This window comes from Copadichromis virginalis, linkage group LG7 (assembly GCF_057382275.1).
Source record: "Copadichromis virginalis isolate Kocher_CV1m ecotype Utaka linkage group LG7, C_Virginalis_male_GT1.1, whole genome shotgun sequence".
In the NCBI taxonomy this organism is placed as follows: Eukaryota; Metazoa; Chordata; class Actinopteri; order Cichliformes; family Cichlidae; genus Copadichromis; species Copadichromis virginalis.
In genome coordinates, this window is record NC_140624.1 from 6,944,510 (window position 1) to 6,960,237 (window position 15,728).

Genomic DNA, 15,728 nt, shown 5'->3' on the forward strand with positions numbered 1-15,728 from the left:
GGGAGTAAAGCGCCGAAGAGTGAGGTGAGGCAGAGCTCATTCAGTGGGATCGTTGAGCTGCGGAGCTCCTCGGATTTTACTAACAGAAAATCCCTGTTTGGTCTGTGAAGCGCTCCTGTCTTGGAACGCGGTGCGCTCTGAATCTCGCGGTGGCAGCCCCTCTCTGAAGCTGATGAAATAAGGTCCTGTACGGGGACAGCACCAAAAACTTTTTTTCGCCGCGATTTGCTGCAAAGGTAAGACAATGATTGGCATTTATTTTAAACATGCAAATAGCATACGTAAACACAAACAGGTTGATTATTAACGAGTGAGTGGCTTTTCTTTGGCGTCACATCCAGTTGGTTGTTCATCACCACAACTTACAGGTAAACATAAGTAATTGCTTTGAGAAACGATTACAGGTGCACCTGATATACATGCTAGTAGGTAAACCATTTCAAAAAGCTAATTGGTTGACAGATTTCCATCTCTCCCCCTTTTCATTAACATTTTTGTTTGTTTGTTTGTTTGTTTGTTTGTTTTTACATTCATATCGCAGCTACTCCAAAGGTAAACTGACAACCTGCAGTGAAAAGTCCCACAAGGCCGACCGTCAACAATAAGCTTGAGCTGCAGATTAAATTGCAGCAGTGAAAAGGGCTAAATATGCTCATATTTCTCTTCGGATCGCGAAAATGCCAAATGTTAAATGAAAGTCGGTTGGACGAGATGTAGATAAACGATGTAAAGAAACATTACAGTGGACGGTTAAAAATAAACCCGGCTTTGCGATGGTCAACACTTTGATACCTAACATTTCTGGACACAATTCTGAGGATGGCCCGTGATTATTCTAATAATAATTATCAGAATCAGAATCAGAATACTTTATTGATCCCTGGGGGAAATTATTTTTTGTTACAGTGCTCCATTTTAAACCAACATTAAGACAAGACAGACAATACGCTAACTAAGAATAGTACAATATATACATATATATACATACATACATACATAAGTCACTTATAAATAAATATTTGGAAAAGAAACATGTGTAGTTGTAGCAGCAAACAGTGTGTTAAGTGGATGCGTTGTACAGGGAGATGGCCACAGGCAGGAATGATTTCCTGTGTCGTTATTATTCTAATTAACTGGCAGCTGAGCCAAAAACAGCACTCTGTGAAGGTGGCTGCCCTTGTTTTCCTTCATCCAAACGCAAAACGATTCCCATTTTATTATTGTTTAGAGAAATTCAGATGGGTTAAGCGCAAATCACATAGAAAAAGTAGATTTTATTGTAAATAGGTGCTGTGACATATTTTTTACAGTTCCATTATAAATTTTGGTTTGACACCAGGTGTAACTGCGTACTAATTAACAAACCGTGTTTTTCTTGTGTGGCCTGTGTAGTGATTCTGAAGAAAAAGCCAACAAGTTGTAGCCTGTGTTGCAGCTTCTTATAAAGTATTTTATTGTGGAAAATCTATTCGTAGCCTCGTAGAGGTGTCATGTGTCGGCAGCCTCTTGCATTTACAAGACGACCATGCATTTGAGTAATATATGAACTCCTCCCTTAAAAAAAAACAAAAAACAAAAAATATCTTATAGCGAGCTGTCGCCTCCCACCCCTTTCCCCCCTTCTTACCTTTGGATACAAACGCCACCCCATCTGAAACCAATCCTTGCAGCACTCTTCCTTATGATATTAAAAGGAATGCACATGGGCGTTGGGGTGTGAGCACACACAAACACACAGTTTTCCAATCGCACTATCAATGTCACCATGGAAACCAATTCTCTTGGCACTCTCAGTTGATCGCCTTCTGCATTAATCTTGGATGGTCTTGAAAACGGTTACAGGGTTGTTTATGGATGCTTCTGTCAAAAGCATGTTGATCAAACCTAGACAGGGTTTGGCGCTTCGCCTGAGTGCAGATAAGTCTATATGTTTGGGTTTAATGGGCATGTTTTCTTCCATCGGTGGGCCTTGTGAGAGGAACTGGCTGTACCATGAGGAGACATGATCGCTGAGGTCTTGACCTTCATTGTAATTGCTACGAGAATCTGTAAAGCAACTGTTCATGCAGCTGATCCATATTGGCAAACTATTGCACTGTGGCATTTTTCTGCCTTGCATGACTGAACCTGTCACACATTCAAGGCAAACCCACACATGCAGCTGGGGGAGGGAGGGGGGATCATTTATATTTGCAAGCATATGTCTTTATCATGTCATGCAGTTTCACACTGTGAAGTGCAGCCATAGCATTTCACATAAATGAAAATTTGCATCCACATCAATGTTTGTATGATGCATATATTTAGCATCCACTTATACAGAAGAAATTAATTACACGTTTTGTAGGCACTGTATCTGTCAGTTCAATTTTGAATCTTCCTTTCCTGCATTTGTTAGGAATTAATTAGGATCAAAAACTAATTATTTCTAGGGTGTTTATGATTTTTTGTTACAAGACAGGAAAAGGAATTTTCTCTCTTTCTGTGCTTTTCAGCTTATAGAAATGGTCAAAGTAACACTGTTGAAAAGACAAATATTGCAACTTTAAAGACAATTTTGCAATGACTATCAAAAATGTAAAATTTTAATAAATATGTTTAAAATATGTTTTAACTCTCGGAAGTTTGGAAGCTCAAAACATGTAACAAAGGAGTTGCCAGTTGTCATGCATGTGCACGCACACACAAAAAACACGCAGTACAGACACACACATGCACATCAAAGTTCCTGCAGCATGGCCAATCTTGCTCTAGAAGTGAAACAAGTCAAAAGTATATTTTGCCAAAGCTGTTATCCTTAACATCTGTCAAGTGCTACTTTAATTAGTGAAGACAACATTCGTTGCCCTCAGGGCAGGACAGATGTTTAGGTTAACACTCACATACACATACACGCTCACATTGTTGTGGAGAAACCGGCTGAAGGCAAATCATGGCGCCTTGTCAAAAAATCCATGCGTCGATTGACTGATATCTTCTTCAGGGACTATCCTCTTTAGTGCAAATTAAATTCCACCAATCAATCTCAATAGTTTTGAAACTTGATAAAGATCTGTTGTGCTTCAGAATTATTAGAGAAGGAATCCAGTAGATAGATTTTTTTAATGTACTCAGTTGACTGGGAACAGTGGACCAACTAAGCAGTCAGCAGTATTTAGACATGAACTGATTCAAAGAAAATTCAAGCTATGTGGTGGAATAAATAAAAACAAACAAAAACAAACAAACAAACAGGTGAAAAATCACCCACTGAAATCCAAAGCACTTTAGTTTTTGCCAGACAAACTGAGGTTTTACACTGTGAGAAGTGTGAGGTAGAGTGCGAGAGAGTTAACATGTGGGAGTAATAGGAAGATAAAATGCTGGGGAGGACAGAGAGTAATACATAGAAGTCTTTGTTTTTAAATTGATAAATGATGGAGTGGGTGAGCAAGGGAGAAGGTGGGGTTGTTTCCCCTCCTTGAGACCGAGATACATTTTTCAGAGATACATTTTTCAGAGAAAAATGTATCTCGAAGCACTTGTTACCTGTCTGGGGCTGGGCAAGTCAGACCTGTTCTCTTATCTGTTTGGAAAGGCTTGATTGAAGACACTGAGAACAAGTGTGATTTAGAATGGGATGAAAAAGGAGGTGGAGAACGTGATGAGAAATGTGGAAGAATGAAGGAAAACTGATGGTAGATGAAGAAAAAAGAAAGAGAGGAAACAGGTGAACTAGAGACCAGTCCACAGCAGGAGGACATCCACAGAGATGTGTACCTGTGTCCATGTGTGGTTGTGTGTCTCCATTCACCCAGCTTCTCTGTGGTCTGAACGGATAATTGGAGGTGAGCTTCCCTCCCTCCAAGACATCTACAGGAAGCGCTGCCTGAGGAAAGCGGGGTGGATCATCAAGGACTCCAGTCACCCCAGCCATAAACTGTTCAGACTGCTTCCATCAGGAAGGAGGTTCTGCAGCATCCGGTCCCGTACCAGCAGACTGAGAGACAGCTTTTTCCATCAGGCCATCAGACTGCTGAACACGTCATAGACACCTCAGCTTCACTACTGGAACTTCAACATTATGCACTCCACACTGTATATAAATGCCACTTGTTTTGCACATATTCAACTCTGTATATTTTATATATTTTATTATTATTATTATTATTATTATTATTATTATTTATTTATTTTTTTACTATTTAATTTGTAAAAATGTGTATACACACACACACACACACACACACACACACGTAGGAAAATATTTAGTATACACATCCAGAAATGCATACACTATTATATATTGTACATATATTTATTAGTTTCAGGTTGGCCATTCTTGTATTTTGCTCGTTTGTGTTGTTGTGTTTGCACATGTCTGTTGCTTGTGGGGCTCGCACACAAGAATTTCACTCGCATGTGCTGTGCCAGTGTGCCTGCACATGTGATGTGACAATAAAAGTGATTTGATTTGATTTGATTTGATTTGATTTGGTCTCGCTGGCAGTCTGTGGCATCTAGTGCTTGAGTAATCCTCCTGGGAACATTCAAAAGCTGCCAAAGTGCCATCCAGCTCCTCTTTTCACTCTTTACCACCCGTGCTTGTCTATCTCTATCTCTCTATCTCTCTTTTTACACTCATTCAGCACTCCCCCTTTTCTTTCTCTAGCTGTTGCTTTTATTCCAGTCCTTCCAAATTACAGTAATATCACCCAATTTCATTTTTTTACTCAATTTTACTGTATTTGTTTGCCAACTTTTCTCTCTGGGCTTTGAATCGTGATTTGTCTTTTTCTTGTAACTCTATCACAGCTGTGAGTCTTCCCAATATGGGGAAGAAGGTGATTCATCATCTGTTTTTTTTCCTTTCCCTCTTGTAGTTCTGCCTATAGAACCAATGTTTTGGTTCTCAGAGAGCTGGACAGTTAAGCCTTTCCCATGGGATGACCAAACAAAGAGCCCAGCTCCCTTCACTTCTGTATGACTGCACAGGAACACAATCATAGGCATTCACTAGCGGGACTGCTGCTGGGCAGCAAAATGATAGATCTCTGCTGGCCACGAATGAGGCACTTCTTCATTTTTGCAATAAGACACCAATATAAACTGCCCAATTAATCTCTGATGATGTGCAGGAGAAGAAGCAAAACCACCCACGTGGTGCCATTTAAGTTTACAGTTTATCTCATGTAATGTAAATTTTGTCTCAGAATAATATTTTGTACTGCTGGACTAGAATTCTCCTTAATGAGGGTTCTGACAGCAGAGGTAAAGAAAGACACCTTAACTCCATCATACAAAAACAATACAGTGAAAAAAGTTTACATTTATTTAAATATAGTAAAATGAATTGTACAGTATTATTAGAATTTCTGCCATCACAGCGTAAGGCCTCTGTATATGTGCTGGAAAGGTGCTCTATAGGCTACTCATAAACAGCAACAAAGTAAAATGGTGCTACTTTATGTACTTTTTTGTGCTTTGCAGGCTGGTACATTGCCTCATTGCTACACTATTGTGAAATAAAAAAATTGTAATAGTGGCTTATTAAAATTCATATCATGTAATTAGATGTCATTTTAGCCTTCTAGTGTAATTTAGTGCTTGCAATGTTCTTGGCCCTGTGGCCCATTACTAAACTATCTGAATTTTGGGTTTGGTCCCATCTGGTAGACATGGGTCAGAAGTTATTGTTAGATTATCTGCCACTGTCTGCCAGTGCCATCACATTCTGAAAGTTACATAAATACAGATAAGTTTCCTCACATACTGACTTGATCTGCTCTGCCTATTATATGCAAATCTGCAGTTTTCGATTCCTGTTTTGACCTATATTCTGCATCATATTAGATAACTGCTCATAATTAATATTGGAGGTCACCACACTAGCTGGGGGGGGGGGGGGGGGGGGGGGGGGCGCACATGAGGTTTGAGTCAGCATTTACTGGTACAGCAAAGGCCTCATCCCTCCCACTCGCTTCATCACTGCCACTGTCCTCCTCCGTGCAAAAACTTCAAACCACCCACATCCCATTGGCACCTGCTACACTGCAATTCAGGTCAGCAGGGGGAGTCACAAAATTACTCCAATAGTGATTGGTAAAGGGAAGAAGAGGCAGGATAGATGGGGTCTCATTTTCTTTCTTTTTTTTTTCCTTCCTGGCACCAAAGACCATGCCACTATGAACAATCATCCCATTGTGTGGCGACAAAAGAAACATAATTGAAGCAGATTTAGAGCTCAAAACAAATAAAAGACTTCATCTGAACAGTGATTTATCGTGACAGATTCACACTGATTATCAGATGGAGCTCCTTTTGGTTTATACAACAGCTTTGTTAACTTGATGTCAGATGCCTTTGCATTTTGCAGAAAGTAGCATCCAATCACAAAAATGCTCTACTTTCAATAACAATAATAGAGCTATTCCATTAATCTGTAGATTGAGACTTTCAAAAACAGTTATGTGTAACTAAAAATATGCCAAAGGGCCTTCTAACTGTTAAAATACATTAATAACAAACATTTTTGTTTAACCTGTCTTTAGGTTTAGGAAAAGTCTCTCGTATCCCACTGGATGCTCCTTTTGCTGTTTACATTTGTCTACCTATCATTTCTATGTTTGATACTTGAAATCCATGTTTTGGAAATCAAATCTTACTGAAACTCAAAGGGGGAAAAACATAAAAATAACACAAAAACAACAAAGAAATTGTTTAATTGCCCATTTCACCCACTACCCCTCCCAGTCTCACCCACCTTCCTCTTCCTTTGCCCCTTTTTACTATTCCACAAATCCTCAATTAAGTGCGTAATGGGCCTCAGAGGCAGGTTTGTGTGCTTCTTTGTTCAGCCTTGGGGGATCGACTGGCATTAATGTTCCTCTTGAGTATGTAAATAGCCTGAGCTGTGGGAGCGCAAAGCAGAGCTGCTACTTGTCTACTTAATCGCAGCGAGCTCCATCACTTTCGGACATTTTAGGGAGCTGAAGCAAGACATGCATGAGAACTTCAGCACTAAATACAATACCCACACTTAGAAGAGTAACCTCAGCACCCATGTCCACCCCCCAATTCTTCCGGAACCCCCCCTTCTTTTTTTTGCTCTCTCTCTCCTGATTCCCTCAGGACCCTTTACTCTCACCCTTTCTACCTAACTCCCCCCCAGACCTGGCAGTGGCCCTCACCCCTCCTACTTACACAACTCCCTGACCAATCCTTCCTCTGCATGTGTGCTGCTCCCCACTGCTCAGCCTATCCCATCTTGACAAGCTCCAGTCGATAGACCCTACAGTCTAGTTTTGTTTACTTCACCCACTTGTCCAGCGGAACACACAACAATTGTGTCCATTGCCTGTTTGTCAGCCCCCTTTTCAGAACTAAGAGAGGAGAAAGAGAGGGTGGGGGGGGGATGAAAAACAAAAATGGAGGCAACAATTAAGTTTTCCCTCCTCCCCATGAACCCTGTGCGAGCGGTTTCCCAGCTCTATATTCTGTGAACTAACTTGGAGGCCTGTAAAGTGGCCCATTATTCTAGTAGGGTTGGCGTGTTCCAAGAGCGGATTGCCTCAATGGCCGATGAGCACAGAGAGGGTTTTGTTAGCAGCGTTTGGCTCACCACATTATGCACTGGTTAATTAGGAGCTCTATCTATCTATCTATCTATCTATCTATCTATCTATCTATCTATCTATCTATCTATCTATCTATCTATCTATCTATCTATCTATCTATCTATCTATCTATCTATCTATCTATCTATCTATCTATCTATCTATCTATCTATCTATCTATCTATCTATCTATCTATCTAGTCTTCTAGATATATAGACATATAACCTGAAATCAACGTCTACCATGTAACATTTATGGATTACACAGACCTGTTGGTACATTCCCACTGACATCTTTGGGAATCCTTGTTTCCTCGTCCTGAAATCCAAAGCAAGTTTACGATCTTCTCGCAGGCTACGATTTTTATGCATGTGGGATTTATGACAGTGGAAAATTGCTGAAAATTATTTTGCCCAGAGCCTATGATAATGATTGACTGCCACTATATGCTGGCTTCAATAATTAGGTTGTGGAAAAAGTCTATGAGAGAGTGCTCACCCTCTACGGCATTCCTTTGCTGCCTGTGACTGAATACATATTTACATAAGTTTGACAAAGTGTGCATGACTTTAAAGGAAAAAAGATGAACCAAAGAGTAGCAGGAGACTCCATGTGGCTTCACGTGTAAAAAGTGTTAGTAGTAAGCAACAGCTAGCTCCTGCTTTTCAGATTCAAAGACATGGCTCTGAAAGAAGAGCGATAGTAAAGTGCTTCTTTATCTTTACTAATTGTAAATTTGTAAAATTCTGTTTATTTCAAAAAATACCTAAAATACTCCAGTTCATGGAACCAGGACCAAAAAAAGCTCAAGATAATCTGCCTTGGCTGAAAATATCCCGTACTGTATCAGTATCTTGTATGTGTGTGAGGAAGAAAAGAAGAGAGAAACTTAGGTAGAGACAGAGACCGATGACAGGAAAACAGATATATGCTGAGACACTGAAAGTGAGCAGCTGACAGCTCGGTCACACTTCCCTGCTCTCCTGATACGCTTCCATATTGCATCCCTGATGATGTGCATTTTCCTCTGGACACACACAAACATAGAATGTTCTTAGTAGATTATTACATTTTCAACTAATGAGCACATCTTACCGAAATGTGATTTTGCTAAGAACACTGTAACGGCCATGTGTACATACATCTATTTCAAGTTTTATATGCAGATAACATATGGCACATATCCAAGAAGTACAAGCATTTCATTTGGTTGCACAGATACTAGGCACTGGTTTCATTGTTGAAGACAGTTATACCTGCGGTATTATTATCTTACTGTTAGAGGTTAAAATGATTTCCATGCTGTTTTTAAGCAAAATTTAATATAGACTTCTAAAATTTTAACCAGACTTTTCTTGTTATTTAAATGATCCAATTCATATAACATATAAAAATCTACACAAAATATTTGTCTTTAGGACTGAGTCATATGCTAGTGTAGGTACAAAATGTGCACGTGGTATCTTGGCTGAGCTGGATGATGTAATGAGCTGTATGTGTGCAGGCATGCCCTTTCAGGCAACGCTGCAGGGTGGTGTGGGGAAATCAGGGTAATGGCTACTGTTTCAGGCTATGCTCAGTCCCTATAGGCTGCACTGTTTAATTAGAGAGAGAACATCCATCCTCCTTTGTCCTCTTATTGGCAAATCCAGACCCGGACTTTAACCCCCCTCACCCAGCCTTTGATTCATGGAACATGACCAGCAGACGTTTTCATTGTTGACAATGGCATTCCATATTCAAAAACAATTTTACGTGCATCCTGTCATTTTAATTCATTTCAATTTTAGAGTGTGTCAGGTGAGTCTAGTGATGTATGAAACATGATTTGCGCAGTAATCCAATTTCACAGGGCCAGCTGCCTAACACAGATGTCAGCTCGTCATGTGTCCACAGATAACGTGCTAACAAAAAAGCCCCTTGCCTACAGTAAATGTGGAGACATGCTGCTCTTCAAGTGATTACTCTCCCCTTTACCTTTGCTGTTTTCTTATTCGCTTGCCATTCCTTTCCTTTGTCTCCATCCTTACCTCCATCAGTGACGCCCCCCGTTCCCTCGCCCTTCCCCCACTGCATTGTTATGGATCCATCTCGATGTGGCATTCTTGCCATTTAACCCCTCCCCTCTTCCCTGTCATCTGCCTCTCAGCCATGTAGCGGGTACATTATAGCTGTTTGTAGTAGGGGGTGGGGTTGTCCTGCCTTACTGGCTCATTTAATGAGCTCCGGTGGGGATCGGACCAACGGCATGAAAAGCTGTGTGTTGAAAAATGGGATGTTCTGTTAAACAGATGCGCCTCTGCTAATGATAGTGCTGTAGCCTCACTTCATATACAGCATGAACACAGAAACACTCTTAGGAGGCGGGAAATGTGTGTAACCCATCATCTGGGAGGTTTGGAGCGGTAGAGTGAGAGCATCTCAGGTGACTCTTCTTTTTTTGTGAACTTAGAAAAGAGTTGGAGAGTTGGATAGCTTGTAATGAAGGAGCGGTCACTACATAGCTGAAATTTTCACAGTTAAGAGTCTAAGAAGAATGTGAGTCATAAAAACTGAGACTTGGGTTATGAATGTGAGAGGTTTGAGAATAGCTGTTTGATGTTCGGCCTTTTTAAATAATAAAAATCATCCAACATACTCTGGGGTGTCACTACGTGTCCTGTAGCTCCAGCAGTAAAGAGGTTGGGTGAAATAGATACCATCAGACTAAATTCCCTGTCAGATATTATCCAGATGAATTGAAGTCACCTCATTCATTCCTGTGACAACCATGATTCTGCATAATGGGCCGTTAGGACTTAATTACAGTGGGACTTTTTCGCATGTGCGATCTATAGAGACTCCAACACAAGCTTCGGGATTCTCAGAGACTCTCTAATGACTGCCTCATTATGGACACAGAGTTGTGCTAAACAAAAGGAAACCTTAGGGAATGCTCCTTTATGCACTGCCAAGATGGCGATACACTGTGATTTTAAAATATAATGAGAAAAATGGGAAATTTGAAAAGAGAAAATCTGTCTTACAGCTACTGAATACAAGAAATTGAGAATTGTATCTCTCAGGAAGGACATTAATTGAAGAGGAGAGTCATCACTGTATTTGTTGGAAGCACTGAAAGACAAAACTGACAAGCTCCAGTCTGTGAATTCACGTAAAAATATTGGTACAATTATGACAAGTATGACTTTTTTGAGCTCCTTATAGTTTCAGTATGGGCAGTAACACCATGTGACAATCTCAGGGTCAGCTGTGGTAAGTACTTGGTAGTCTGTCAGTATTTGGGAGATCTGTGCTAAGACCGGAGGCTGGGTCACTGACCGTGGTACTGAATACCAGTGCTTAGGCCTACAAAGGCAGGATGCCCATATGTTTTTAAGGATACCCCTGTTATTGTCACCAGATCTGCAGCACTATATTGATAACAACACGCTTTACATTTCTGTTGCTTTTCTCTTATTTGACTGTGAGTAAAACTTCACAATTGCAGAAAAGTTTCCTCAGAATTTCCTTTAGAACACGTCACCTGCTTTCCAGTTAGTGATTAGTGACTTTGATGAATTTCAGCATAAATATATTTTATTCATGTTCACATACATTTACCTTTGTGTCTTTCTTGTGACTATAAGCTCACTGCAGGGTTAAATTTGAATAGGCCTAACACAACTTTTTAAGTGTCCCACTGAGTGACTGTACACCTACTCTCTTAAATTAACAGAATTGAGAAAATTTAGGATCACCAACACTAAAATGGGAATGTCAGAGGTGTAGCATGCTTTGGAAAACAACATTCAGAAACAGCTGAGACACACAAATATGTAAAAAGACGATGTATAAAGATATTATGCAGAAAATACATAATCTTTAAAAATGTTTATTTGTTGGAGAATAGCATACTGACTGTGGAAGGAAAGCACAGTGTCAGTTGTGATTTGGGATTTGATATTTAACACATGCAGTTTTGCATCAGTATTGTTTTATTGGAACTTCCACTGATTACTTTTCCCTCTGTGGACATCTCTATCGATACCTGTCCCTGAACATATTAATCCCAACCATGTAGGGATGCATAATCTAGAGGTGCAGTGTGATAAAGCCTCTCTTTCTTTAGAGTCCTGGAAATTATCTCCCTCTTCTTATGCACAGCACAACCTGGAGTGTTTGCTGAGAGCTTCCTTTTGAGGGGCTGGTGGTGGTCACAGCTCCTAGGCAGCCAGTATGTGTGAGCTCATTTCTTCCCACTGTAATGCAAGTGACTGTGAGGCCCAAAGGGGGCAGATATATCCGGAGCCTGGCCCTGCTCTAGTTGCCTTTATATCACAACATATTGTGATGCACCAATCAAGAGAATGGGGATCGGGCTCCTCGAGAGACCAGTGGGAAACGTGTATAATGGGCCGTCTGTGCTATCACATGGATGATAATAGCCTGAATTTGACCAGTAATCACACAACCAGCCTCTAATGCAAACTTCTTTAGTTATTAGGTAGACATATTTTATGACTGGCACCATATGTCCACACTTACCGCAGTAGCTCAAAAATTATGAAGCAGCACAAAACACCTCATGAAGTTTGTTTAAATTTTTTTTGAATGCATGAATTTGTATTTTCTTTTAGGAGATAAAGATAAAACTTAAATCTTTTGAGCCATACATTCTCTTTATAGGGTGTTTGTGCAGGCAGTGTGTTTGTATGCTATGTATGTGTGTGGCTGTGAGCTTCCTCCTTCCCCTTCATCCTCTTCTCTAAACCACAGAGTGTTGCCAGGACAACCCCTCGTGGTCCTTGCTGCATCGCAGCAGCCCTCAATGCCAGCGCTCAGGGAACCTCCTTGCACTGGGAAGGCTGCATAAAATTGGGATAATCGCCGTCGATTATGGGACACAATGAGCTGCTGCTTCTGAAAGATTCATTCATCCTGGAAAAAGAGACTGTGGAGGGGGGCAAGAGAAAGGGGCGCCTTGGTCCCTCCGCTGCTCTCCCACGGTGGGCACAGGCATGACATCAGTGGCCTGAAAGAACTGGCATTCTGGACATGCCCACTGCACTCCCCTCTTGCTATACCCTTGCACCCCCTCTCATCTGAACCCCCCCCCCCCCCTCCTTTTCTTGCTCCTGCCAGTTTGGATGCAGCGCTTGGCCGGATGAGTTGGGGCCACTGCCACTGTTTGCGTGTGAAACAAAGCCCCTCAGAAGGAAGAGAGAGGAAGCAGAGAGCTTCACATGGTACCAGCCAAAAGCGGGGATGGCTGCCTCGGCCTTCCCCTCACAGGCCCCTCTTTTGGCTGAGAAGTGATGGTGCGACCCCAGTACCCCCTTCTCCCCTAGTGTCCCTCTTACTCCCCCTTGTAACCCCTTCTTCTCTGTCCTAGCCCCTTGCTCTCACCCCGAAACTGCACTCTTTTCGCGGGAGAGCCCTTTGAATGAGGATGACATGTTAAGGGATTTAGGATGAGTGATTTCTCATGACACAACCTTTACAGACAGAGATGGCATTCCTCTCGCTTTTGTTGTGTAGCTGGTCATTTGTTTGAAGAGGAAATAGCTTTCCAACACATTTCCCTAATTAGAATAATGTGATACTGCTCAATGCCATGTGAAGTCTCATGCTGCTGGGAGACTAGAGGGAAATCAGCGTGACAGCATCCTCACATGAATCACATAGGTCAATTGTGCTTTGGAGTTCAGTTTGGAGTTTTATTGACTATAGTCAATAAGATAGATAGATAGATAGATAGATAGATAGATAGATAGATAGATAGATAGATAGATAGATAGATAGATAGATAGATAGATAGATAGATAGATAGATTAACCAGTGTATAATGTGGTGAACCACATATCCATCTGGTACTTGGATGTGTCTAGAAGCATGCTCTCTGTGGGGATTACAGTGTTTAGGGACTGTTAAGGACCCTGGGGGATTTGAAACATAGGCTCTGATACTAGCTCCTCCTTCCATTTCTTCTTCTTAGTTATTTATTTACTTTTAGGTTTGTTGGCTGTGCGTCTGCGTATGATATGTGTGCACGTGTGAGATTCGTGAGTAGCTGGCCGTGGGTGTTGGTGGCAGTGGAGTCAAGGGGTAGGAGGTGGTGGTGGTGGAGGGGGGGGTGGGCGGTGGGGGATGTAGCAGACATCAGGATGGGGCCATTCAGGTTGCTGTGTCTGTGACTAAGTCTGTCGTCTGGACTGTGTTGACTCGCTCCTCTCTGGATGCTGCGGAGGAGTTTGTGGACAGCTGAAAGCAGGTTGCCGTCAGCAGAGCAGAGGTGTTTTTAGCCACCGGCTGTACCTGGGATCTTTTCTGCTGACATCAGGCAACATATTTGGATGGAGCACTTGCACGCCTGCTAACACTTTCTTGTGCCGACTCCCTCTTAAATACCAAAGACTGGAGATTTGATCCTGGTCAATGTATATAGCACTTACCTCAACTCCCCCAGAAATGAAGTAAGTACTATGTATTTCCATTCATATCATAAATATTTACTCCTTTTACTTTTTTTCTCTTTTTTTACTCCAGCCACTTATTGATTTTTAAGTTTTGTTTTTATATATAATGAAAAAAATATAGTTTTATAGTTTTCATTTTATTCACAACTCCAGTAACTCTTCATGGCTTTACAGTCCTGTAATGCAATTAATCTGACTAAGCTCTCAGCCAAGATTAACCGGTTTACAACATGATCCCATTAGTGACTGAGAGGAAGAAGCTGTTTGTGGGTGTGTGGGCTTGTACAGGTCTGAAGGTCTGAAATATGGTTTTGTACTGAACATTTAGTAAAATCTGATTATACTGAAACAAAAGTAACTTTTTAACATTTACACTTCCTGAAACAAGATGCCCAGTCCCATCTGATTGTGGACTTAAGTGTGAAGCTTCTCAGAATTATTTGTTAGGGCACAGTAATTAATTCGAAGCTCATGAAATGTTAATAACAAGAAGGATGTTCCATCCAACAAAATGACTCTATAACACAAAAACACCTTGCTATTTCCTCCTGGTGCAAATTGATAATAAATAATGCAGCTGCTGCAGTGGCTGTAACTCTTAGCTATATTTTTTCACATTCATCCATCACTGGGTCACACAAACCTGCTCTCTCATTTGTCTCTGACTTGGTGAGAGAAGTGTTAATGAGAGGATTATGGCAGAGTATCGCCTGCTTCCTCTCATAGTGCTAAAAATAATGACAGGGAGAGAAAAAGGGGGACATTCAATTAGCAGCACTCATCTCTCCCGTGGAATAGGATTTTTATATAATGGTAATTTTTTAATTTCTGGGGTTTTATGAATTCCTCGAGTTTTTATCTAAAGTATGCAATCACGCCACAATAGAGTGCAATGTGGCTGCTACTTGCCTGCTGTTTGCGTGTATTTTCTGTATTTCACACGTAGAAATTAATAAGAGGAGCTAGGAATCATCCATCTGTGTGCCTGGAAGGTGACCAGGTGGTCTTGTTATAGTCTTTCAACATCACAATGCACACACAATGGGGGAGGTGCGTGTAACTTAGAAAGTGTGTGTTTTATGTGGAATTGTATGCATACACAAAAAACTAAAACCTAAAAAATCATAATAATAACAAGGCTGGCTGTGAGGTTCCTCTCCCAAAACAACCTCTTGATTCAAGCTCTCTGTTGCATTTGGTAAAAGCTTTAGCTTTGACAAAGAAAGAAAAAAAATACTTGACATCATCATTAATATCTCCAAATAACATAATCTTCACCACTGAAGCTTCCATTTGTGTTTTTTAGACTGTGAACCCCACGGCAAGGGGGAAGGTGAGGGTCACTTTATTTCATTTTTTCTGTTCTTGGTTGTCCATCACACCAGAATTTGTAATGGGCTCATTGAATAGCAACAAAGTCCATAAGCAAACAAAAGATATATCAAGCCAAGCTAGTTAATTGTGTATATTTTTTCTTTAACTTGATGCTGAGGGATTAGCATAAAGCTATAGTGCCTGTTATTTTCTCTTTTCTTACACATACCTAACTGTCACATAACAGACACAGCTGGCTCCCTTCTCATTAAACAAATGCATTAACACCTCAGTGGGACTACAGAAAGCTACTCAGGGCTGCTCATTATGGAAAATTGTGTTTTATTCAACACAAAGCTG

General features: G+C 40.9%; 1 protein-coding gene across 3 annotated transcripts in view; it reads left to right on the top strand.

Annotated features, from left to right (window-relative positions):
* The window catches only part of LOC146704335 (excitatory amino acid transporter 2-like), a 29,913-nt gene continuing 14,185 nt past the window's right edge, over positions 1–15,728 (top strand). The window contains exon 1 of one of the 3 annotated variants that reach the window (XM_085461418.1): positions 1–236. Coding sequence is in view for 2 of the 3 variants with exons in the window: in XM_085461419.1 (XP_085317545.1) it covers positions 14,014–14,051 (38 nt within the window). In the remaining variant the exon portion in view is untranslated. Of the gene's footprint in view, positions 237–13,732; positions 14,052–15,728 lie in introns of those variants that run through there. The other 2 variants (XM_085461419.1, XM_085461417.1) reach the window with 2 other exon arrangements.